This window comes from Pseudophryne corroboree, chromosome 9, assembly GCF_028390025.1.
Source record: "Pseudophryne corroboree isolate aPseCor3 chromosome 9, aPseCor3.hap2, whole genome shotgun sequence".
In the NCBI taxonomy this organism is placed as follows: domain Eukaryota; kingdom Metazoa; phylum Chordata; class Amphibia; order Anura; family Myobatrachidae; genus Pseudophryne; species Pseudophryne corroboree.
Genome location: NC_086452.1, coordinates 306,555,049 through 306,582,301, shown reverse-complemented (window position 1 = coordinate 306,582,301; position 27,253 = coordinate 306,555,049). Strand labels below are relative to the sequence as shown.

Below are 27,253 nucleotides of genomic sequence, written 5' to 3'. Positions count from 1 at the left end.
AAGGGTCTTTCAGGAGTCCAGAAACTGACTGACCTTTTATACACACACACTGATTACAAGCAAACAGATCACAGGTGAGGATGGTTACCTTTAGTAGCCATTCAAACCCGTTTGTGTCAACTTGTGTGCATGTTATCAGGCCAAAATCTCCAGGGTATGTAAACTTTTGATCAGGGTCATGTGGGTAGTTTCTGTTGTCATTATGATTTAAAAAGAGTAAACACAGTTTGACAATAAATGGCATCACCCAACCACTAACCATGAGTGAAAGAAAAGTTTGTGAGTTATCATTAATATTCTCTGACAAATGGCCAGAAAATCACAAATTCTGCTAGGTGAGACTGAAATAGTGAAACCTTTTTTTTCTGATGGATCAGTGTATACAAACTTTGTTTAATACACCGTTATTAAAAATATTGTATTAAATTACCTTCAGGCTGTGTGTATAAGGTGAATATGAAACAAATGAATTGTGTGAATGTACACACACTTTGTTTAATGCACAAAGTTATTAAAAATATTGTCTAAAATGACCTTCAGACTGTGTATATAAGGTTTTTATGAAACATAAATGCATTCTGTGCTGAAACTTGGGTCCCATCGCCATGATATCTCATTATGGTATGCAATTATTCCAAAACAAGGAAAAATCCGATATCCAAAATACTTCTGGTCCCAAGCATTTTGGATAAGGGATACTCAACCTATGTATGTATGTATGTATGTGTGTATATATATATATATATATATATATATATATATATATATATATATATATATATATATATATATATATAATATTTTATTATACAAGTTGAGTATCCAAATATTCCGAAATACTGAGTTTTTTGAGTGAAAGTGAGATAGTGTAACCTTTTGTTTTCTGATGGCTCAATGTTAACACAAACTTTGTTTAATACACAAAGTTATTAAAAATATTGTATTAAATGACCTTTAGGCTGTGTGTATAAGGTGTATATGAAACATAAATGAATTACGTGAATGTACACACACTTTGTTTAATGCACAAAGTTATTAGAAATATTGGCTAAAATTACCTTCAGGCTGTGTGTGTATAAGGTGTATGTGAAATATAAATCCATTCTGTGCTTAGACTTGTGTCCTGTCGCCATGATATCTCATTATGGAATGCAATTATTCCAAAATATGGAAATATCTGATATCCAAAATACTTCTGGTCCCAAGCATTTTGGATAAGGGATACTCAACCTGTATAGTCAACAATGTATGTATTATAAATACTGTATACACACACACACACGCACGCACAGTGTGTTTGACTTTGAAAACACTTTCCATGTTCAGTAGTAGTAGAATTGCTAGAAAGTGATGTGGTCACATGAGTCATTGTTCACAATGACAGCATCCACAACAGATGGATCAGTGCATTAATGGCAACTACCATCAGCTCTTGTTTCCAGTAGTGAAAGGGTCTTGTGGGTCCATAGAGTTGAGACATCTATTCAGTGCATAGTTTAGGTGCAATAATGTTTTTTTTAATAATCTCTAATTAGCGAGTACCAAAGAGTTCTTTTGTTCATTGCAGAATATTGGGGGTCATTCCGAGTTCGCTCGCAAGCTGCTTTTAGCAGCTTTGCACACGCTAAGCCGCCGCCTACTGGGAGTGAATCTTAGCATATTAAAATTGCGAACGAAAGATTAGCAGAATTGCGAATAGACACTTCGCAGATGCCAAGTAAGTCTGGAGCTACTCAGAAACTGCTATCAGTTCAGTGCTTGTCGTTCCTGGTTTGACGTCACAAACACACCCAGCGTTCGCCCAGACACTCCTCCGTTTCTCCAGCCACTCCCGCGTTTTTCCCAGAAACGGTAGCGTTTTTTCACACACTCCCATAAAACGGCCAGTTTCCGCCCAGAAACACCCACTTCCTGTCAATCACATTACGATCACCAGAACGAAGAAAAAACCTTGTAATGCCGTGAGTAAAATTCCTAACTGCATAGCAAATTTACTTGGCGCAGTCGCACTGCGGACATTGCGCATGCGCATTAGCGACTATTCGCTCCGTTGCGACAAAAAAATAACGAGCGAACAACTCGGAATGACCCCCATTGTCTCTGGAGAATATGGCCATATGAGCTCAGGTTTTTAGGAAACCCATCAAACATGCCTTTGTAGTAAAATATTTGTTTATATAATGAGTTTAAAAGCGATACGAGAGGCAAAATCATTAATGTCTGATTTTCACTTGACTATATATTCTAGCTCAAACAACTGTTAATATAACACAGCGACAAGGAACTCAAGCAACACCAAGGGCTTCAGCTCCTCGAGCACCTAACAACCCACACATGGTTTACACATCAACAACCCTTCCCACTGTACCTGTGCAGACACCTGTACGCAACACTGTCATGCAAAGTCAGAACCTACGGCAGATCAGTCCACAAACTGGAGGTAAGATTATACAAGCAACTTCACAAGCCGTGGAGAACTCTTAAGTTCTTTCTAAATAAAATATAAGCAAAAGCAAAAAATGTGTGGTTTTAAAGTGGTGTTTTAAATTATACAGTGGTGCTTGTTGGTTTGTGAACCCTTCTGAATTTTTCTATATTTGTGCTGAAATTTTGGCCTAAAACTACCTCAGATTTTCACACAAGTCCTAAAAGTAGATAGAGAACCAAATCAAACAAATAAGACCAAGAAAATTACATAAAAAAACAAATAAGCTGTGCGCTCAGTGCGTGGTGGTGTATAAGATTGTCAGCAGCGACTTGGAAAGGGAATGCCAGTCCCTAGAAAATATACGAAGTAAAACAAAAACCAAGTTGCGCTCAACAATCAAGGATTGAAAACATTTATTTTAAAAATTGTAACAACAATTCTCCCGGGAGTATGGTTAAGACAAATCAATATATCATACAATCTGTAGAATGCAATATCCCTATAACCTAAGTGGGTTATAATGGTAGAATTTCTGTTAAACAATTCCTAATATTCTAAGGGGTATATGCAATTCACGGCGAATCGCGGCAAATTATCGCCGTTTTTAAATTCAACACAATTCGACAGGTGAATTCCGGCAGGTGGCTGCCGGAATTCACCATATTCAATGCAAAACGGATTCGACAGTCCCGCGGGCGAAAATCGGCCGATTTGGCGGATTTTGCCGCGATTTTAAAAAACGGGAAAAATCCGGAAAAAAAAATGGCGTGGGGTCCCCCCTCCAAAGCATAACCAGCCTCGGGCTCTTCGAGCTGGTCCTGGTTCTAAAAATGCGGGGAAAAATTGGGCAGGGACCCCCCGTATTTTTAAAACCAGCACCGGGCTCTGCGGCTGGTGCCAAAAATACGGGGGACAAAAAGAGTAGGGGTCCCCCCGTATTTTTAACACCAGCATCGGGCTCCACTAGCTGGACAGATAATGCCACAGCCGGGGGTCACTTTTATGCCGTGCCCTGCGGCCGTGGCATTAACTACCCAACTAGTCACCCCTGGCCGGGGTACCCTGGGGGAGTGGGGACCCCTTCAATCAAGGGGTCCAGCCACCCAAGGGCCAGGGGTGAAGCCCGAGGCTGTCCCCCCCCCATCCAATGGGCTGCGGATGGGGGGGCTGATAGCCTTTTGTGATAATAAAAAGATATTGTTTTTTCCAGTAGTACTACAAGTCCCAGCAAGCCTCCCCCGCAAGCTGGTACTTGGAGAACCACAAGTACCAGCATGCGGGAGAAAAACGGGCCCGCTGGTACCTGTAGTACTACTGGAAAAAAAATACCCAAATAAAAACAGTACACAGACACCTTGATAGTAAAACTTTTTCTCTGACGTCCTAGTGGATGCTGGGGACTCCGTCAGGACCATGGGGAATAGCGGCTCCGCAGGAGACAGGGCACAAAATTTAAAAGTTTGACCACTAGGTGGTGTGTACTGGCTCCTCCCCCTATGACCCTCCTCCAAGCCTCAGTTAGGTTTTTGTGCCCGTCCGAGCAGGGTGCAATCTAGGTGGCTCTCATAAAGAGCTGCTTAGAGTAAAAGTTTTGATAGTTTTATTATTTTCAGTGAGTCCTGCTGGCAACAGGCTCACTGCAACGAGGGACCTAGGGGAGAAGAAGTGAACTCACCTGCGTGCAGGATGGATTTGCTTCTTAGGCTACTGGACACTAGCTCCAGAGGGACGATCACAGGTACAGCCTGGATGGGTCACCGGAGCCGCGCCGCCGACCCCCTTGCAGATGCCGAAGTAAGAAGAGGTCCAGAAACCGGCGGCTGAAGGCTTTTCAGTCTTCATGAGGTAGCGCACAGCACTGCAGCTGTGCGCCATTGCGCTCAGGCACACTTCACACCGGCGGTCACTGAGGGTGCAGGGCGCTGGGGGGGGGGCGCCCTGGGCAGCAATGTTAATACCTTTCTGGCTAAAAAGAATACATCACATATAGTCCATGAGGCTATATGGATGTATTTCACCCCTGCCAGGTCTCAGAAAAACCGGGAGAAGAGCCCGCCGGAATAGGGGGCGGGGCCTATCTCCTCAGCACACAGCGCCATTTTCCTACACAGCTCCGCTGCTAGGAAGGCTCCCAGGCTCTCCCCTGCACTGCACTACAGAAACAGGGTAAAAAACAGAGAGGGGGGGCATTTTTTGGCGATATTATATATATTTAAGCAGCTATAAGGAAACAACACTTATATAAGGTTGTTCCTATATAATTATAGCGCTTTGGTGTGTGCTGGCAAACTCTCCCTCTGTCTCCCCAAAGGGCTAGTGGGGTCCTGTCTTCTATCAGAGCATTCCCTGTGTGTCTGCTGTGTGTCGGTACGTGTGTGTCGACATGTATGAGGACGATGTTGGTGTGGAGGCGGAGCAATTGCCGGTAATGGTGATGTCACCCCTAGGGAGTCGACACCGGAATGGATGGCTTTGTTTATGGAATTACGTGATAATGTCAGCACGCTGCAAAAGTCGGTTGACGACATGAGACGACTGGCAAACCAGTTAGTACCTGTACAGGCGTCTCAAACACCGTCAGGGGCTGTAAAACGCCCTTTGCCTCAGTCGGTCGACACAGACCCAGACACGGACACCGAATCTAGTGTCGACGGTGAAGAAACGAACGTATTTTCCAGTAGGGCCACACGTTATATGATCACGGCAATGAAGGAGGCTTTGCATATCTCTGATACTGCAAGTACCACAAAAAGGGGTATTATGTGGGGTCTGAAAAAACTACCTGTAGTTTTTCCTGAATCAGAGGAATTGAATGACGTGTGTGATGAAGCGTGGGTTACCCCTGATAAAAAACTGCTAATTTCAAAGAAGTTATTGGCGTTATACCCTTTCCCGCCAGAGGTTAGGGCGCGCTGGGAAACACCCCCTAGGGTGGACAAGGCGCTCACACGTTTATCCAAACAAGTGGCGTTACCGTCTCCTGATACGGCCGCCCTCAAGGATCCAGCTGATAGGAGGCTGGAAAATACTCTAAAAAGTATATACACACATACTGGTGTTATACTGCGACCAGCAATCGCCTCAGCCTGGATGTGCAGTGCTGGGGTGGCTTGGTCGGATTCCCTGACTGAAAATATTGATACCCTGGATAGGGACAGTATTTTATTGACTATAGAGCAATTAAAGGATGCATTCCTTTATATGCGAGATGCACAGAGGGATATCTGCACTCTGGCATCAAGAGTAAGTGCGATGTCCATATCTGCCAGAAGAAGTCTATGGACACGACAGTGGTCAGGCGATGCGGATTCCAAACGGCATATGGAAGTATTGCCGTATAAAGGGGAGGAATTATTTGGGGTCGGTCTATCGGATTTGGTAGCCACGGCAACAGCCGGGAAGTCCACCTTTTTACCTCAAGTCCCCTCCCAGCAGAAAAAGACAGTCTTTTCAGCCGCAGTCCTTTCGTTCCTATAAGAACAAGCGAGCAAAAGGACATTCATATTTGCCCCGAGGCAAAGGAAAGGGTAAGAGACTGCAGCAAGCAGCCCCTTCCCAGGAGCAGAAGTCCTCCCCGGCTTCTGCAAAGGCCTCAGCATGACGCTGGGACCTTACAAGCGGACTCAGGGGCGGTGGAGGGTCGCCTCAAGAATTTCAGCGCACAGTGGGCTCACTCGCAGGTGGACCCCTGGATCCTGCAGGTAGTATCTCAGGGTTACAGGTTGGAATTCGAGAAGTCTCCCCCTCGCCGGTTCCTAAAATCTGCTTTGCCAACGTCTCCCTCAGACAGGGCGACGGTATTGGAAGCCATTCACAAGCTGTATTCTCAGCAGGTGATAATCAAGGTACCCCTTCTACAACAGGGAAAGGGGTATTACTCCACGCTATTTGTGGTACCGAAGCCGGACGGCTCGGTAAGACCTATTCTAAATCTGAAATCTCTGAACCTGTACATACAAAAATTCAAGTTCAAGATGGAGTCACTCAGAGCAGTGATAGCGAATCTGGAAGAAGGGGATTTTATGGTGTCCTTGGACATCAAGGATGCTTACCTTCATGTCCCAATTTGCCCTTCACACCAAGGGTACCTCAGGTTCGTGGTACAAAACTGTCATTATCAGTTTCAGACGCTGCCGTTTGGATTGTCCACGGCACCCAGGGTCTTTACCAAGGTAATGGCCGAAATGATGATCCTTCTTCGAAGAGAAGGCGTATTAATTATCCCTTACTTGGACGATCTCCTGATAAGGGCAAGATCCAGAGAACAGCTGGAGGTCGGAGTAGCACTAACTCAAGTAGTGCTCCAACAGCACGGGTGGATTCTGAATTTTCCAAAATCCCAACTGATCCCGACGACACGTCTGCTGTTCCTAGGGATGATTCTGGACACTGTTCAGAAAAAGGTATTTCTTCCGGAGGAGAAAGCCAGGGAGTTATCCGAACTCGTCAGGAACCTCCTAAAACCAGGGACAGTGTCTGTGCATCAATGCACAAGAGTCCTGGGGAAAAATGGTGGCTTCTTACGAAGCGATTCCATTCGGCAGATTCCATGCACGAATTTTTCAGTGGGATCTGCTAGACAAATGGTCCGGATCGCATTTGCAGATGCATCAGCGGATAAAATTGTCGACAAGGACAAGGGTCTCTCTGCTATGGTGGTTGCAGAGTGCTCATCTGTTAGAGGGCCGCAGATTCGGCATACAGAACTGGGTCCTAGTGACCACGGATGCCAGCCTGAGAGGCTGGGGAGCGGTCACACAAGGAAGAAACTTCCAGGGCGTGTGGTCAAGCCTGGAAACGTCTCTTCACATAAATATACTGGAACTAAGAGCAATCTACAATGCTCTAAGCCTGGCAAACCCTCTGCTTCAGGGTCAGCCGGTGTTGATCCAGTCGGACAACATCACGGCAGTCGCCCACGTAAACAGACAGGGCGGCACAAGAAGCAGGAGGGCAATGGCAGAGGCTGCAAGGATTCTTCGCTGGGCGGAAAATCATGTGATAGCACTGTCAGCAGTGTTCATCCCGGGAGTGGACAACTGGGAAGCAGACTTCCTCAGCAGACACGATCTTCACCCGGGAGAGTGGGGACTTAATCCAGAAGTCTTCCACATGATTGTAGTCCATTGGGAAAGACCAATGGTGGACATGATGGCGTCCCGCCTCAACAAAAAACTGGACAGGTATTGCGCCAGGTCAAGAGACCCTCAGGCAATAGCTGTGGACGCTCTGGTAACACCATGGGTGTACCAGTCAGTGTATGTGTTTCCTCCTCTGCCTCTCATACCCAAGGTACTGAGAATTATACGGCAAAGGGGAGTAAGTACGGCAAAGGGGAGTAAGAACGATACTAGTGGCTCCGGACTGGCCAAGAAGGACTTGGTACCCGGAACTTCAGGAGATGCTCACGGAAGATCCGTGGCCTCTACCTCTAAGAAGGGATCTGCTTCAGCAGGGACCGTGTCTATTCCAAGACTTACCGCGGCTGCGTTTGACGGCATGGCGGTTGAACGCCGGATCCTAAGGGAAAAAGGCATTCCGGAAGAGGTCATCCCTACCCTGGTCAAAGCCAGGAAGGAGGTGACTGCACAACATTATCACCGCATTTGGAGAAAATATGTTGCATGGTGTGAGGCCAGGAAGGCCCCGACAGAGGAATTTCAACTGGGTCGATTCCTACATTTCCTGCAAACAGGATTATCTATGGTCCTCAAATTAGGGTCCATTAAGGTTAAAATTTCGGCCCTGTCGATTTTCTTCCAGAAAGAATTGGCTTCAGTTCCTGAAGTCCAGACTTTTGTAAAAGGAGTACTACATATACAGCCCCCGGTTGTGCCCCCAGTGGCACCGTGGGATCTCAATGTAGTTTTGGATTTTCTCAAATCCCATTGGTTTGAGCCACTCAAATCGGTAGATTTGAAATATCTTACATGGAAAGTAACCATGCTACTGGCCCTGGCTTCAGCCAGGAGAGTGTCGGAATTGGCGGCTTTATCGTATAAAAGCCCATATCTGATTTTCCATTCGGACAGGGCAGAATTGAGGACGCGTCCTCATTCTCTGCCTACGGTGGTATCAGCGTTTCACCTGAACCAGCCTATTGTGGTGCCTGCGGCTACTAGCGATTTGGAGGATTCCAAGTTGCTGGACTTTGTCAGAGCATTGAAAATATATATTTCAAGGACGGCTGGAGTCAGAAAATCTGACTCGCTGTTTATACTGTATGCACCCAACAAGCTGGGTGCTCCTGCTTCTAAGCAGACGATTGCTCGTTGGATTTGTAGCACAATTCAACTGGCACATTCTGTGGCAGGCCTGCCACAGCCTAAATCTGTCAATGCCCACTCCACAAGGAAGGTGGGCTCATCTTGGGCGGCTGCCCGAGGGGTCTCGGCATTACAACTCTGCCGAGCAGCTACGTGGTCAGGGGAGAACACGTTTGTAAAATTCTACAAATTTGATACCCTGGCTAAGGAGGACCTGGAGTTCTCTCATTCGGTGCTGCAGAGTCATCCGCACTCTCCCGCCCGTTTGGGAGCTTTGGTATAATCCCCATGGTCCTGACGGAGTCCCCAGCATCCACTAGGACGTCAGAGAAAATAAGAATTTACTCACCGGTAATTCTATTTCTCGTAGTCCGTAGTGGATGCTGGGCGCCCATCCCAAGTGCGGATTGTCTGCAATACTTGTACATAGTTATTGTTACAAAAAAATCGGGTTGTTTATTGTTGTGAGCCATCTTTTCAGAGGCTCCTACGTTATCATACTGTTAACTGGGTTCAGATCACAAGTTGTACGGTGTGATTGGTGTGGCTGGTATGAGTCTTACCCGGGATTCAAAATCCTTCCTTATTGTGTACGCTCGTCCGGGCACAGTATCCTAACTGAGGCTTGGAGGAGGGTCATAGGGGGAGGAGCCAGTACACACCACCTAGTGGTCAAACTTTTAAATTTTGTGCCCTGTCTCCTGCGGAGCCGCTATTCCCCATGGTCCTGACGGAGTCCCCAGCATCCACTACGGACTACGAGAAATAGAATTACCGGTGAGTAAATTCTTATTATTACACACTACCGACACACACATACTTACCTATGTTGACACGCCGACTGCCACGGTCTCCGACGATCCGAGGGTACCTGTGAAAAAATTATACTCACCTTCCAGCGTCCAGAGGTACATCCACGTCCAGATATAAATCCAAGTACTTGTTAAAAAAACAAAACGAACACCCGCTCCATGCCGTACTGAAAGGGGTCCCATGCTTTCACATCAGACCCCTTTCTCCCGAATGCCGGGACATCACGTGACTCCTGTCACTGAAGTCCCTTCAGCCAATCAGGAAGCGCTACTTCCGTGGCGCTCACCTGATTGGCTGTGCGCTGTCTGTGCTGTGACAGCGCATCGCAAAGCCGCTCCATTAGCTTCAATGGTGGGAACTTAGCGGCTAGCGGTGGGGTTACCCGCGGTCAGCCGCTGACCGGCGGGTGACCTCATCGCTAGCCGCTAAGTTCCCACCATTGAATATAATGGACGGAGCTGTGCGATGCGCTGTCTGAGTTCAGACAGCGCACAGCCAATCAGGTGAGCGCAACGAAGTTGCGCTTCCTGATTGGCTTTAGAGACCTTTGTGTGACAGCTGTCACTGACAGGTCTCATTCGTGGAAAGGGGTCTCATGTGTCAGCATGGGACCCCTTTCAGTCCGGTGGCCCGTGTGTTCGTTTTCTTTTTTTGCCAAGTACGTGGATGTATCTCTGGACCATGGCTGAGGTGAGTATATTGATCTTTTATTTTCAGGTATCCGTGGATTCTACATGGAGAAGAGGACCGATGTCGGCGTGTGAACTTAGGTAAGTATGTGTGTGTCGACGTATGAAATAAAGTTTTACTGTCACGGTGTGCGTGTCCTGTTTTTATTTGGGTATTTTTTTTCCAGTAGTACTACAGGTACCAGCGGGCCCGTTTTTCTCCCGCATGCTGGTACTTGTGGTTCTCCAAGTACCAGCTTGCGGGGGAGGCTTGCTGGGACTTGTAGTACTGCTGGAAAAAACAATATTCTTTTCATTATCACAAAAGGCTATCAGCCCCCCCATCCGCAGCCCATTGGATGGGGGGGGACAGCCTCGGGCTTCACCCCTGGCCCTTGGGTGGCTGGGGGGGGGGGGGGGGACCCCTTGATTGAAGGGGTCCCCACTCCCCCAGGGTACCCCGGCCAGCAGGGGTGACTAGTTGGATATTTAATGCCACGGCCACAGGGCACGGCATAAAAGTGACCCCCGGCTGTGGCATTATCTGTCCAGCTAGTGGAGCCCGATGCTGGTGTGAAAAATACGGGGGACCCCTGCTCATTTTGTCCCCCGTATTTTTTGCACCAGCACCAGGCGCAGAGCCCGGTGCTGGTTTTAAAAATACGGGGGATCCCCTGTCAATTTTTTCCCCGCATTTTTAGAACCAGGACCAGCTCGAAGAGCCCGAGGCTGGTTATGCTTTGGAGCGGGGACCCCACGCCATTTTTTTAAAGGATTTTACCGTTCCAGCAATAAAATAAAAAAATAATATTTTAAAAAATATATAAATAATATTTGTGCCTCCAAAAAAAAAAAAAAAAGTACCTAATCCCTTCTAATATAAATAAATATGCTATTCCTAAAAAAAAAAAACACCAAAAAAAACATGTTTAAATTTTTTTTTATTGTTTTCACCCTCCAAAGTGTGGCGGATTGAAAATGACGAATTTGCTGTCTAAAAGCACTGCTGTCGAATTTCCAAACTTGAATTGAATATGCTTTGGTCGAATTGCAGCACTTGTATCATTGCAGAAAAGTCGAATTTGCAAAAATTCGAATTTCAAAAAGTCGAATTTTGAAAGTCCGTTTTTTGGTCGGAAAGCACTGAATTGCATTGGCGAATTTTTTTTTGGGGCGAAAATGACCCGAAATTCGACAATTTCGGGAATTCGACCGCAATTGCATATTACCCCTAAGACATGTAACCCCGAAGATATTGTTGTAAAATGTAGTGACAACAATGATTTTAGGCTGTTGTAATAGATTAGTGGGTCTATATGCCAATGTGTAACTCACTTGATGCGTGGAAGTCCCAAACAGTCCTTATTCCGTATAGACACGTGTCAATTCCGGTAATCCTAGGGTAAATATACCTTTATGATGTAAAATGAATGCTCAAATGAACAAAAAAGTTAAACGGATGAACTGTATGCAGGAAAACCAGGCCGCTGTGATGATGCTGGCAGGGAGAGCCCGGAGTGGTATACAGCCAGCCGCTGGGCCCTCCACGGGGGAGGGAGAGCAGTGTCCGCAATAGCCGCCGGGCTGAGATGGAATACAGCCGTGCACAAGCTGACAGATGGCTGTGATGTCCGGACGGCTGGATGTTACCTGTGCGGCACGATGTAAATGAGCTCTCACCGGGAACAGCTGGACTGAACTCCCACGGGCAGCTCCGATTAAGCCTCCCTGCAAGTCATCTGGTGTAGGAGAAGGGTGGTGGTGGAGCCACAGGTATGCTTCGCTGGCTGTGTGTAGGAGTCAGCCGCACTGTGAGCAGGCAGTGTTGGGGATACGCTTCCACACACTGCTCTAATTCAGCCTCACTGTAGTATGCCGCTGGCAGGATCAGAAGGCACCAGAGCCCCGGCACCTATGCGTCAGCTGAGCGGCAGATGGCTGTGTTAGCAGCGGCCATGGTGGAACTGATGTCCTGTGTTGGCTCCAACTGAGCCTGGCTTCAGATGATGAAACAGGAGTGTTTCTAGGAGAGTACACCTGTATCCTTAACGCGTTTCAACGCCAGCAGGACGTCTTTTTCCAAAAGGCATACTACAGTACAGTACAATATCTTCAGGGTTACATGCCTTAGAATATTAGGAATTGTTTAACAGAAATTCTTCCATTATAACCCACTTAGGTATAGGGATATTACATTCTACAGATTTTATGATATATTGATTTGTCTTAACCATACTCCCGGGAGAATTGTTGTTACAATTTTTAAAATACATGTTTTCAGTCCTTGATTGTTGAGCACAACTTGGTTTTTGTTTTACCAAGAAAATTACATGTGTTCATTTATTTATTGAGAAAAATTACCAAATATTGCTGTGTCAAAAGTGTATGAACCTTTTTTCTTTCTGGTATGAACCCTGCATGTAAAGGTTTCTGGTAATTGTTTTAGTCCTGAACATCGGCTTGGAGGAATTTTACCCTATTCCTCTGTACAAAACCGCTTCGACTGTGTTATGTTGGTGGGTTTCCTCCCATGAACTGCTCGCTTCCAGTCCTTCCACAACATTTTGATTGAATTAAGGTCAGGATTTTTACTTGGCCATTCCAAAACTTTAAATTTATTCTTTGTGAACCATTTAAGGTCAAATGATTTGTGTGCTTTGGGTCAGTGTCTTGCTGTATGACCCACGTTTTCTTGAGATGCAGTTCATAGACCGATGTCCTGACATTTTCCTAATATTCTGATATAATTCACAATTCATTGGCCCATCAATGATGGCAAGTCACCTGGGCCAGATGCAGCAGAACAGGCCCAAACCATGATACCACCACCGTGTTTTGCAGATGGCATGAGGTTTTTATGCTGAAATGCAGTGTTCTCCTTTCTCCAAACATAACGCTTCTCATTTATTCCAAAAGCTATATTTCTTTTTCATCCACTAGGGGTCACTGGAGTACTCTTGGGATATGGACGGCTTCCGCAGGAAGAAGGCACTGAATAAATTAATTTTGGAACTACTCCTCCCCTCTATATCCCAGAGTACCTCAGTGTTTTTTCTGTGCTCGACACAGCAAGAAGGCTTGTGGAGTGTGTCCACATTCATTGGAATTTTTTCTAAGTTTTTTTCAACAATTGCCACATCCCTTCCCCCCTTCCAATAGGCGTGGGTCCGGGATAGTGAAAGCTGCTACTAGCAGCTGTGGGTGCCGGGCCTCTCTAAAAAGAGCTCCCTCACACCATGTGCAGGCTGCCTGCAGGAAGCTGGACGGAGCTTGAACAAGAAGCCCCGTCATAGCCCTCACTACAGGGAGTCCAGGTATGTTGGGTTGGGGCGGTCAGCTCACGCTACCGCCCCGCTGTGTGGGGAACTGTATTGGGGAGAGCTGCCCGCCGCCGCTTCCAGTGGGGGGGGGGGGGGGGGGGGGTTTTCGCACATAGAGAGAAGGCAGTAGAATGCCCTTAGCAGAAGCAGCGCTGCAGGGGTTTTTAATAGGCTATTAAGCCTTGGCTATCAGGATATATATATAAGCAGTTTAGTGAGGATAATCTGCATTTTGTGTGATACTGGAAACTTGGCATATTTAACCATGCTTCCTGTTTGTTTTTTTCCTGTCTGTTTCCAGAGTTCCTATACTACACCTCTACTTCACTAAAAGCGCAGGGGTGTTAGGGGAATTTGGGATCAGGTTTTTCATATTGCTGGCGTGCACTGCACTTAGCCAGATAGATATAGATATATATATATATATATATATATATATATATATATATATATATATATATATATATATATATATATATACACAGCAAATCCCATATATATGGGAAGGATGGCACTCCACGGACTTCTTAACTAGAATACATTTATTGTCCAACGTTTCAAGGCCTAAACGGCCTTTTTGTCAAGGTGCTGAAAAACAAAACATTAAAAGTGCTTACCTTAAATAGCAGAGTGAGACTACAGTAGCTTCCGTGCAGCCCGCCTTCCGGACGCCGTCCTCGAGGTCCCTGACGTCCTCATCCACGGACCAACTGCGGTACAATGCATTGTGGGGAGGTTACCATGGGAACCCGTGTGTAACACGGGCCCGGCGCCCTCTATCGTAAATTTTGTATATAAGGTTGCTAGGCAGCAGTAGGTTGCCATAGAGAGGAAGGGAAGCCCCAGGCGCGCTGCAGGGATGCATCTGCAGAAAGATAAACATAGTGCATGAAATAAAAATTAAAAACATTAGATAAGGGAATTACAATGAGACTATATCTATTGAAACAATTAACTTTTGATCCATCAAATGCAGGGAACAATATATGTTTAATAAATCGACCAGTTTATTCTAGAAGAGTGTTCCAAGAGATTTTGTCGTTTAGTCCCTTGGGGTGGATGGTGCCCAGTGTGTAAATCCACCTAGACTCTAATACAAGTAATTTTTTTGCTCGATCCCCTCCCCGTACGTTTTCTGGCACATGATCGATTATTTTATATTTTAGAGTTGACATTTGATGTTTTGCTTCCCTAAAGTGCTGTGCCACTGGCTGTTCAGGAATCTTGATCTTTTGTTCCAAAGAAGATTTAATAGCAGATCTATGTTGCGCCATGCGCTCTTTAAACATGCGGGTCGTCTGGCCTACATAGCTCATGCCACATGGACAAGTGATAATATATACCACAAATCTTGTGGTACATGTTACTGCGTGTCGGATTTTGTATTTAGTTCCCAAATGTGGATGGTTGAAGGTGGTTCCAATTTCCATGTAACGGCATGAAATGCATCTGTAACAACCTGTTTTTTGTACTGAGTATTAACAGACTTAGAAAGCATGGGAGTAATATCACTTTTCATGAGGATGTCTTTAAGGTTTCTGCCCCTCTTAAAACACGTCATGGGTTTGCTCTTGTGTAAGATGGCTAAATCAGGGTCAGAGCTCACTATGGGCCATGAGGCCCTAGTCGCCCTGGGTACCACTGAGGTACCTAATGTGAACTCTGATGAACGGTAGTAAGTTGTTTTGTTTATTAAGAGGAGAGACATTCAGTAGTTGGGTTCTTGTCATGTTTAATACTTCTTGTTTTTGATGTAGCAAGGTCTTGTAGTTATAACCACTAGCTAAAAATTTCTGTACTATTAGATCAACCTGTGGCTCAACTTCTGCTGGGTTGCTGGTGATGCGCGCAACGCGCATCATTTGCGAGCGAGCTAAACCCTTCTTTAGGGCCGGGGGATGAAAACTGTTGGAGACGAGCAGAGAGTTACGGTCAGTACTCTTACTATATACAGAGGTGACAATCTTATGATTCTGTATTTGTATAGTGACATCCAGAAAATTGACCGACCTATCACTGTAGTTGTAAGTAAACTTGATAGGTGAGTTCTGCGCATTAATGTCCATGATGAGCTGTATCAGCCTATCCTCGCTGCCTTGCCAGATCAGGAACAGATCATCTATATACCTTGTATACCAGATGATCTGGTCCATAATTTCTGGATTGGTGAAGAAAAACTTTTTTCATAAGCGAACATAAAGATGTTTGCGAAGGATGGAGCTACGCAACTTCCCATCGCACACCCCTGCTTTTGTAAGTAGAACTGTCCGTTGAAGTAGAAATAATTCCTTTTCAGGGTGAGTTCCAACAGATGTAGAAAAAGATTAGGCTCTATTGTGGTGAATGAATTAGTACGCAGGAATGCCTCCACTGTCTGTAAACCCTCATCATGTGGGATGACCGTGTACAGGTTTTTAACGTCCATTGTGCACAATAAAGCTGTGGGTGGTAATTGCGTGAAAGATTCTAGTTTAAGCAGGAGGGAAGTTGTATCTTTCAAGTAGGTGGATTGTGTAGTGACCAGCGGTTGAATCATGGCATCTAGGAATTGTGAAATGGGATGGAAAAGTGAATTTCTTGCAGATTTAATAGGGCGGCCGGGGGTATTCTGTAAATTTTTGTGTATTTTGGGGACTGTGTAGAGAATGGGAACCACTGGAGAGGATTGGGTAAGAGCTTGGCACGTTTTAGAATCCAATTGTTGAATGGTAACTGCCTGCTTTAAAACATCATCCAATTCTTTTTTATACCCTGTAGTGGGATCCTTCTTTAATATCTCATAGGTCTCAGAGTCTCCCAGTTGTGATTCAATTTCTTCTTTATATTGGATGGTATCCTGGATTACTATCCCCCCGCCTTTGTCCGCAGGACGTATTACCACGTCCATGTATTTAGCTAAATCTCTGAGAGCACGTTGTTCCGCCGGGTTCAAATTGTGAAAGATCTTTTCTCTAACGTCCTAGTGGATGCTGGGAACTCCGTAAGGACCATGGGGAATAGACGGGCTCCGCAGGAGACAGGGCACTTCAAGAAAGAATTCGGATACTGGTGTGCACTGGCTCCTCCCTCTATGTCCCTCCTCCAGACCTCAGTTTGAATCTGTGCCCGGACGAGCTGGGTGCACCTTAGTGAGCTCTCCTGAGCTTGCTAGAAAAGAAAGTATTTTGTTAGGATTTTTTATTTTCAGAGAGATCTGCTGACAACAGACTCTCTGGTACGTGGGACTGAGGGGAGAGAATCAGCCCTACTCACTAGAAGATAGGTCCTGCTTCGTAGGCTACTGGACACCATTAGCTCCAGAGGGATCGTACACAGGAACGCACCCTTGGTCGTCCGATCCCGGAGCCGCGCCGCCGTCCCCCTCGCAGAGCCAGAAGGCAGAAGCCGGCGTGAGAAGCAAGAAGACTTCTAAATCGGCGGCAGAAGACTCCAGTCTTCATATGAGGTAGCGCACAGCACTGCAGCTGTGCGCCATTGCTCCCACACTAAACCCACACACTCTGGTCACTGTAGGGAGCAGGGCGCAGGGGGGGGGGCGCCCTGGGCAGCAATTAGGTACCTCTTGGCAAAAGCAGCATATATACAGTTGGGCACTGTATATATGCATGAGTCCCTGCCGTTATTTTTACACAAAACGTGGGACAGAAGCCCGCCGCTGAGGGGGCGGGGCTTCTTCCTCAGCACTCACCAGCACCATTTTCTCTCCACAGCTCCGCTGAGAGGAAGCTCCCCAGGCTCTCCCCTGCAGAATCACGGTAGAAAGAGGGTAAAAAGAGAGGGGGGGCACATAAATTTGGTGCAAAAACAGTATATACAGCAGCTACTGGGTTAACACTAAGTTACTGTGTGACTCCTGGGTAATATAGCGCTGGGGTGTGTGCTGGCATACTCTCTTTGTCTCTCCAAAACGCCTTGTGGGGGAACTGTCTTCAAATAGAGCATCCCCTGTGTGTGTGGTGTGTCGGTACTCTTGTGTCTGCATGTTTGACGAGGAAGGCTATGTGGAAACAGAGCGGGTACAAATAAATGTGGGGTCGCCGCCGACACCCGATTGGATGGATATGTGGAAGGTTTTAAATGATAATGTTAATTCCTTGCATAAAAGGTTGGATAAAGCTGAAGCCTTGGGACAGTCAGGGTCTCAACCCATGCCTGATCCTACAGCGCAGAGGCCATCGGGGTCTCAGAAGCGCCCACTATCCCAAGTTGTTGACACAGATATCGACACGGATTCCGACTCCAGTGTCGATGGCGATGATGCAAAGTTGCAGCCTAAAATGGCTAAAGCCATCCGCTACATGATTATAGCAATGAAAGATGTGTTGCACATCACAGAGGAAACCCCAGTCCCCGACAAGAGGGTTTATATGTATAGGGAAAAAAGGCAAGAGGTGACCTTTCCCCCTTCACATGAGTTAAATGAGTTATGTGAAAAGGCTTGGGAATCTCCAGATAGAAAACTGCAGATTTCCAAACGGATGCTTATGGCGTATCCTTTCCCGCCAACGGACAGGTTACGCTGGGAATCCTCCCCTAGGGTAGACAAAGCTTTAACACTCTTATCCAAGAGGGTAGCCCTGCCGTCACAGGATACGGCCACCCTAAAAGATGCTGCGGATAGAAAGCAGGAGGGTATCCTGAAGTCCATTTATACACATTCAGGTACCCTACTAAGGCCGGCAATTGCGTCGTCCTGGATGTGTAGTGCTGTAGCAGCATGGACAGATACCTTATCTGAGGAACATGATACCTTGGACAAGGATACTATAGTACTGACCCTGGGACATATAAAAGACGCTGTCCTATATATGAGAGATGCCCAAAGAGACATTAGCCTACTGGGCTCTAGAATAAATGCAATGTCGATTTCCACCAGAAGGGTCCTGTGGACTCGGCAATGGACAAGCGATGCCGACTCAAAAAGGCACATGGAGGTTTTACCTTACAGGGGTGAGGAGTTGTTTGGGGACGGTCTCTCGGACCTGGTCCCCACAGCTACGGCTAGAAAGTCAAATTTTTTGCCATATATTCCCTCACAACCTAAGAAAGCACCGTATTACCAAATGCAGTCCTTTCGATCACATAGAGGCAAGAAAGTCCGAGGTGCGTCCTTTCTTGCCAGAGGCAGGGGTAGAGGAAAGAAGCTGCACAATACAGCTAGTTCCCAGGAACAGAAGTCCTCCCCGGCTTCCTCAAAATCCGCCGCATGACGCTGGGGCTCCACAGGCGGAGCCAGGCCCGGTGGGGGCGCGTCTCCGAAATTTCAGCCACAAGTGGGTTCACTCACAGGTGGATCCCTGGGCTATAGAGATTGTGTCTCAGGGTTACAAGCTGGAAGTCGAAGTGATGCCCCCTCACCGTTACCTCAAATCGGCCCTGCCAGCTTCCCCCATAGAGAGGGAAATAGTGTTAGCAGCAATTCACAAATTGTATCTCCAGCAGGTGGTGGTAAAGGTTCCCCTCCTTCAACAGGGAAGGGGTTACTATTCGACAATGTTTGTGGTACCGAAACCGGACGGTTCGGTCAGACCCATATTGAATTTAAAATCCCTGAACATATACCTGAAAAGGTTCAAGTTCAAGATGGAATCGCTCAGAGCGGTCATCGCAAGTCTGGAGGAAGGGGATTTTATGGTGTCTCTGGACATAAAGGATGCTTACCTTCATGTCCCCATTTATCCACCTCATCAGGAGTACCTCAGATTTGTGGTACAGGATTGTCATTACCAATTCCAGACGTTGTCGTTTGGTCTGTCCACGGCACCGAAAATATTTAGCAAGGTAATGGCAGAAATGATGGTGCTCCTGCGAAAGCAGGGAGTCACAATTATCCCATACTTGGACGATCTCCTCATAAAGGCGAGGTCCAGAGAGCAGTTGCTGATCAGCGTAGCACGCTCTCAGGAAGTGTTACAACAGCACGGCTGGATTCTGAATATTCCAAAGTCTCAGCTGATTCCTACGACGCGTCTGCCCTTCCTGGGCATGATTCTGGACACAGACCAGAAGAAGGTTTTTCTCCCGACGGAGAAGGCTCAGGAACTCATGACACTGGTCAGAGACCTCTTAAAACCAAAACAGGTGTCGGTGCATCACTGCACGCGAGTCCTGGGAAAGATGGTGGCGTCATACAAGGCCATTCCCTTCGGCAGGTTCCATGCGAGGACCTTTCAATGGGATCTGTTGGACAAGTGGTCCGGATCGCATCTACAGATGCATCGGCTGATCACCCTATCCCCCAGGGCCAGGGTGTCTCTTCTGTGGTGGCTGCAGAGTGCTCACCTTCTCGAGGGCCGCAGATTCGGCATTCAGGACTGGGTCCTGGTGACCACGGATGCAAGCCTCCGAGGGTGGGGGGCAGTCACACAGGGAAGAAATTTCCAGGGTTTGTGGTCAAGTCAGGAGACTTGCCTTCACATCAATATCCTGGAACTAAGGGCCATATACAACGACCTAAGTCAAGCGGAGACCCTGCTTCGCAACCAATCGGTGCTGATTCAATCAGACAATATCACCGCAGTGGCTCATGTAAACCGCCAAGGAGGCACAAGGAGCAGGGTGGCGATGGCGGAAGCCACCAGAATTCTTTGATGGGCGGAGAATCACGTACGAGCACTGTCAGCAGTGTTCATTCCGGGAGTGGACAACTGGGAAGCAGACACGACCTCCAGTGGGGACTTCATCAAGAAGTCTTCACGCAGATTGCAAGGCGATGGGAACTCCCACAGGTGGACATGATGGCATCCCGCCTCAACAAAAAGCTACAGAGGTATTGCGCCAGGTCAAGAGACCCAAAGGCGATAGCTGTAGACGCACTAGTGACACCGTGGGTGTTCCAGTCGGTTTATGCGTTTCCTCCTCTTCCTCTCATACCCAAGGTGCTGAGAATCATAAGAAAAAGAGGAGTGAGAACAATACTCATTGTTCCGGATTGGCCAAGAAGGACTTGGTATCCAGAGCTACAAGAAATGCTCACAGAGGACCCATGGCCTCCACCTCTAAGACAGGATCTGTTACAACAGGGGCCCTGTCTGTTCCAAGACTTACCGCGGCTGCGTTTGACGGCATGGCGGTTGAACACCGGATCCTAGCAGAAAAAGGCATTCCGGATGAGGTTATTCCTACGCTGATAAAGGCTAGGAAGGACGTGACGGCTAAACATCATCACCGTATATGGCGAGAATATGTTGCTTGGTGTGAGGCCAGGAATGCCCCTACAGAGGAATTCCAGCTGGGCCATTTCCTTCACTTCCTATAGTCGGGAGTGACTTTGGGCCTAAAATTGAGGTCCATTAAGGTCCAGATTTCGGCCCTATCCATTTTCTTTCAAAAAGAACTGGCTTCTCTTCCTGAAGTTCAGACGTTTGTAAAGGGAGTGCTGCATATTCAGCCCCGTTTGTGCCCCCAGTGGCACCTTGGGATCTTAACGTGGTGTTGAGTTTCTTGAAATCACACTGGTTTGAGCCACTTAAAACCGTGGAGTTAGCATGACCACCTTCCACGTGAGATTATTTTATTAGCCTTGGCTTCGGCTAGGCGTGTGTCAGAATTGGCGGCTTTGTCACATAAAAGCCCCTATTTGGTTTTCCATATGGACAGGGCAGAATTGCGGACTCGTCCACAATTTCTGCCAAAAGTGGTGTCATCTTTTCATATGAACCAACCTATTGTGGTGCCTGTGGCTACTCGTGACTGGGAGGATTCCGAGTTACTGGATGTAGTCAGGGCTTTGAAGATTTATGTAGCCAGAACGGCTAGAGTCAGGAAAACGGAGTCGCTGTTTATCCTGTATGCATCCAACAAGCTGGGTGCTCCTGCTTCAAAGGAAACTATTGCTCGCTGGATCTGTAACACGATTCAGCAGGCTCATTCTGCGGCTGGATTGCCGCTTCCAAAATCAGTAAAAGCCCACTCCACAAGGAAGGTGGGCTCTTCTTGGGCGGCTGCCCGAGGGGTCTCGGCATTACAGCTTTCCGAGCGGCTACTTGGTCAGGTTCAAACACTTTTGCAAAGTTCTACAAGTTTGATACCCTGGCTGAGGAGGACCTTATGTTTGCTCATTCGGTGCTGCAGAGTCGTCCGCACTCTCCCGCCCGTTTGGGAGCTTTGGTATAATCCCCATGGTCCTTACGGAGTTCCCAGCATCCACTAGGACGTTAGAGAAAATAAGATTTTACTCACCGGTAAATCTATTTCTCGTAGTCCGTAGTGGATGCTGGGCGCCCATCCCAAGTGCGGACTTCTTCTGCAATACTTGTATATAGTTATTGCTTAAATAAGGGTTATGTTATGGTTGCATCAGGGTTATCTGATGCTCTGTTGTTGTTGATACTGTTAACTGGGTAAGTTTATCACGAGTGTTACGGTGTGATTGGTGTGGCTGGTATGAGTCTTACCGTGGGATTCCAAAATCCTTTCCTTGTACTGTCAGCTCTTCCGGGCACAATTTCCTTAACTGAGGTCTGAAGGAGGGACATAGAGGGAGGAGCCAGTGCACACCAGTATCCTAATTCTTTCTTAAAGTGCCCTGTCTCCTGCGGAGCCCGTCTATTCCCCATGGTCCTTACGGAGTTCACAGCATCCACTACGGACTACGAGAAATAGATTTACCGGTAAGTAAAATCTTATTTTTTTGTGCCTGTTGGTACTTAATAACTGAATCGTCCATAAGACGTGAAAAGGTCTTCAGTGAAGGATTTAAAGACACTGGATCAAAAGATGATTTGGTTTTTATCGGGAGCTCTCGTGAGGTACTGCTGTTGAATATGTTTTTTTGAAAAAATTCTTGGCGTCTCAGGGTTCTACTATATCTGTAATTTTCAATTTTCCAATTAAATTCAGTGAATTTATTTGTGGGCACAAAGGAGAGTCCTTTGCCAAGGACTATTTCTTCTGTCGGGGTCAAGATTCTGGATGACAAATTGTATATCTGATTACCTGAAGTTATTTTTTGCTAATAGCTGATCCTTTTGTTTTGTCCCCCGCGCCGGTTTGACGTTGGAGTGTCGATATGAGCCCGGGTAGTCACCCCTAAAGGGGCTTTATTTGATGTTGAGGGTTCATCTGAGTCATTCATGTGGAAGTCACTGTCACTGTTGGAAGATCTTATGTCCCGTTGTCCTTTGTTTCCTATTTCTCCATGAGGGCCGAGGGTTTCTGAAGGTCCCCTTGGGTGGTTGTTCAGAACCATATAGCCACCGATAGACCCTTTTATCTTCATAATCTGAAGTAACTGTCTGCAACTTATTCTTTTTAAATTTCAAAAGGTCCTTTTTATATTGATCACACTGTGCTGATAGCTTGGTCCAAAATTGCTGGTAAGTAGGGTCCTGCAGTGTGGACTTCTGTTGCGTGGTACAGGTTGAGTATCCCTTATCCAAAATGCTTGGGACCAGAGGAATTTTGGATATCGGATTTTTCCGGATTTTGGAATAATTGATTACCATAATGAGATCTTATGGTGATGAGACCTAAATCTAAGCACAGAATGCATTTATGTTTCATATACACCTTATACACACAGCCTGAAGGTAATTTTAGCCAATATTTTTTATAACTTTGTGCATTAAACAAAGTGTGTGTACATTCACACAATTCATTTATGTTTCATATACACCTTATACACACAGCCTGAAGGTCATTTAATACAATATTTTTAATAACTTTGAGTGTTAAACAAAGTTTGTGTACATTGAGCCATCAAAAAACAAAGGTTTCACTATCTCAGTCTCACTCAAAAAAGTCCGTAATTCGGAATATTCCGTATTTCGGAATATTTGGATATGGGATACTCAACCTGTATAGGTTTCTATTTTGGATCGCGTTGTAGTTCTTTCCCTGCTTCTTCAATCACTAAGATCATAAGATCTAAACTACATTTGTTTAAAATGGCGATCCAACGCCTGCAGAATTCTGCACTGCTGCGACCTATTGTGGGGCAATTTTTTATTCTAAAACCCCTGGGGATCATTTTTGCCCGATAGTCGAACAGGGTACTTCCATGCAGCTGAAATTCAATTTCTCTTTTCTTTAGTTTGTATAAGGTGTTATACACATCCTCTGCAGTAGTTGTGTGGTGAATGGCATCTTCCTCTGGGTTGAATAATATAGCAGTGATCTCTGCTTGTGAGAAGGACAAAGTTTCTCCCTTAGGCAACTCCAAATCCACAAAGGATAATGGATCCCTGCTAGTAGGTCCCGTTTCCATGTTGTGCAAAGTGCTGCAAATAAGTGCAATATTGAAGTGTCCGTGCAGATAAAAACAGTAGTGGTAGTCCTTGTACTAATCAAGCAAAGCTCATATATGCTGTAGGTGCCACCTCTCTTTAAGGACTATGCTAGTCCAAGTTATACATACATAGGTTGAGAGGCACTCAGTGATGCTATGCAGCTGCCGGGGTGCCGTTCCTACAAAGAATCCACAGCAAATCCCATATATATGGGAAGGATGGCACTCCACGAACTTCTTAAATAGAATACATTTATTGTCCAACGTTTCAAGGCCTAAACGGCCTTTTTGTCAAGGTGCTGAAAAACAAAACATTAAAAGTGCTTACCTTAAATAGCAGAGTGAGACTATAGTAGCTTCCGTGCAGCCCGCCTTCCGGACGCCGTCCTCGAGGTCCCTGACGTCATCATCCACGGACCAACTGCGGTACAATGCATTGTGGGGAGGTTACCATGGGAACCCGTGTGTAACACGGGCCCGGCGCCCTCTATCATAAATTTTGTATATAAGGTTGCTAGGCAGCAATAGGTTGCCATAGAGAGGAAGGGAAGCCCCAGGCGCGCTGCAGGGATGCATCTGCAGAAAGATAAACATAGTGCATGAAATAAAAATTAAAAACATAAGATAAGGGAATTACAATGAGACTATATCTATTGAAACAATTAACTTTTGATCTATCAAATGCAGGGAACAATATATGTTTAATAAATCGACCAGTTTATTCTAGAAGAGTGTTCCAAGAGATTTTGTCGTTTAGTCCCTTGGGGTGGATGGTGCCCAGTGTGTAAATCCACCTAGACTCTAATACAAGTAATTTTTTTGCTCGATCCCCTCCCCGTACGTTTCTGGCACATGATCGATTATTTTATATTTTAGAGTTGACATTTGATGTTTTGCTTCCCTAAAGTGCCGTGCCACTAGCTGTTCAGGAATCTTGATCTTTTGTTCCAAAGAAGAATTAATAGCCGATCTATGTTGCGCCATGCGCTCTTTAAACATGCGGGTCGTCTGGCCTACATAGCTCATGCCACATGGACAAGTGATAATATATACCACAAATCTTGTGGTACATGTTACTGTGTGTCGGATTTTGTATTTAGTTCCCAAATGTGGATGGTTGAAGGTGGTTCCAATTTCCATGTAACGGCACGTAATGCAAGAAATGCATCTGTAACAACCTGTTTTTTTGTACTGCGTATTAACAGACTTAGAAAGCATGGGAGCTTTCCTTCCTCTCTATGGCAACCTATTGCTGCCTAGCAACCTTATATACAAAATTTACGATAGAGGGCGCCGGGCCCGTGTTACACACGGGTTCCCATGGTAACCTCCCCACAATGCATTGTACCGCAGTTTGTCCGTGGATGATGACGTCAGGGACCTCGAGGACGGCGTCCGGAAGGCGGGCTGCACGGAAGCTACTGTAGTCTCACTCTGCTATTTAAGGTAAGCACTTTTAATGTTTAGTTTTTCAGCACCTTGGCAAAAAGGCCGTTTAGGCCTTGAAACGTTGGACAAAAAATGTATTCTATTTAAGAAGTTCGTGGAGTGCCATCCTTCCCATATATATGGGATTTGCTGTGGATTCTTTGTAGGAACGGCACCCCGGCAGCTGCATAGCATCACTGAGTGCCTCTCAACCTATGTATGTATAACTTGGACTAGCATAGTCCTTAAAGAGAGGTGGCACCTACAGCATATATGAGCTTTGCTTGATTAGTACAAGGACTACCACTACTGTTTTTATCTGCACGGACACTTTAATATTGCACTTATTTGCAGCACTTTGCACAACATGGAAACGGGAACTACTAGCAGGGATCCATTATCCTTTGTGGATTTGGAGTTGCCTAAGGGAGAAACTTTGTCCTTCTCACAAGCAAAGATCACTGCTATATTATTCAACCCAGAGGAAGATGCCATTCACCACACAACTACTGCAGAGGATGTGTATAACACCTTATACAAACTAAAGAAAAGAGAGATTGAATTTCAGCTGCATGGAAGTACCCTGTCCGACTACTATCGGGCAAAAATGATCCCCAGGGGTTTTAGAATCAATAATTGCCCCACAATAGGTCGCAGCAGTGCAGAATTCTGCAGGCGTTGGATCGCCATTTTAAACAAATGTAGTTTAGATCTTATGATCTTAGTGATTGAAGAAGCAGGGAAAGAACGAACTACAACGCGATCCAAGATAGAAACCTATACCACGCAACAGAAGTCCACACTGCAGGACCCTACTTACCAGCAATTTTGGATCAAGCTATCCGCACAGTGTGATCAATATAAAAAGGACCTTTTGAAATTTAAAAAGGATAAGTTGCAGACAGTTACTTAAGATTATGAAGATAAAAGGGTCTATCGGTGGCTATATGGTTCTGAACAACCACCCAAGGGGACCTTCAGAAACCCTCGGCCCTAATGGAGAAATAGGAAACATAAAGGACAACGGGACATAAGATATTCCAACAGTGACAGTGACTTCCACATGAATGACTCAGATGAACCCTCAACATCAAAAAATGCCCCTTTAGGGGTGACTACCCGGGCTCATATCGACACTCCACCGTCAAACCGACGCGGGGGACAAAACAAAAGGATCAGCAAAGAGCAAAAAATAACTTCAGGTAATCAGATATACAATTTGTCATCCAGAATCTTGACCCCGACAGAAGAAATAGTCCTTGGCAAAGGACTCTCCTTTGTGCCCACAAATAAGTTCAATGAATTTAATTGGAAAATTGAAAATTACAGATATAGTAGAACCCTGAGACGCCAAGAATTTTTTCAAAACAACATATTCAACAGCAGTACCTCACGAGAGCTCCCGATAAAAACCAAATCATCTTTTGATCCAGTGTCTTTAAATCCTTCACTGAAGACCTTTTCACGTCTTATGGACGATTCAGTTATTAAGTACCAACAGGCACAAAAAAAGATCTTTCACAATTTGAACCCGGTGGAACAACGTGCTCTCAGAGATTTAGCTAAATACATGGCCGTGGTAATACGTCCTGCGGACAAAGGCGGGGGGATAGTAATCCAGGATACCATCCAATATTAAGAAGAAATTGAATCACAACTGGGAGACTCTGAGACCTATGAGATATTAAAGAAGGATCCCACTACAGGGTATAAAAAAGAATTGGATGATGTTTTAAAGCAGGCAGTTACCATTCAACAATTGGATTCTAAAACGTGCCAAGCTCTTACCCAATCCTCTCCAGTGGTTCCCATTCTCTACACAGTCCCCAAAATACACAAAAATTTACAGAATCCCCCGGGCCGCCCTATTATATCTGCAAGAAATTCACTTTTCCATCCCATTTCACAATTCCTAGATGCCATGATTCAACCTCTGGTCACTACACAATCCACCTACTTGAAAGATACAACTTCCCTCCTGCTTAAACTAGAATCTTTCACGCAATTACCACCCACAGCTTTATTGTGCACAATGGACGTTAAAAACCTGTACACGGTCATCCCATATGATGAGGGTTTACAGACAGTGGAGGCATTCCTGC

The 27,253-nt window shown here is 45.8% G+C and overlaps 1 protein-coding gene across 6 annotated transcripts in view; it reads left to right on the top strand.

Moving 5' to 3' along the window:
* The window catches only part of LOC134958068 (activating transcription factor 7-interacting protein 1-like), a 250,363-nt gene that overhangs the window by 172,046 nt on the left and 51,064 nt on the right, over window positions 1-27,253 (top strand). For all 6 annotated transcript variants that reach the window (XM_063940426.1, XM_063940422.1, XM_063940424.1 and 3 more), the window contains one exon: window positions 2,249-2,440. In XM_063940426.1, the coding sequence (XP_063796496.1) occupies window positions 2,249-2,440 (192 nt within the window). The remainder of the gene's footprint in view (window positions 1-2,248; window positions 2,441-27,253) is intronic.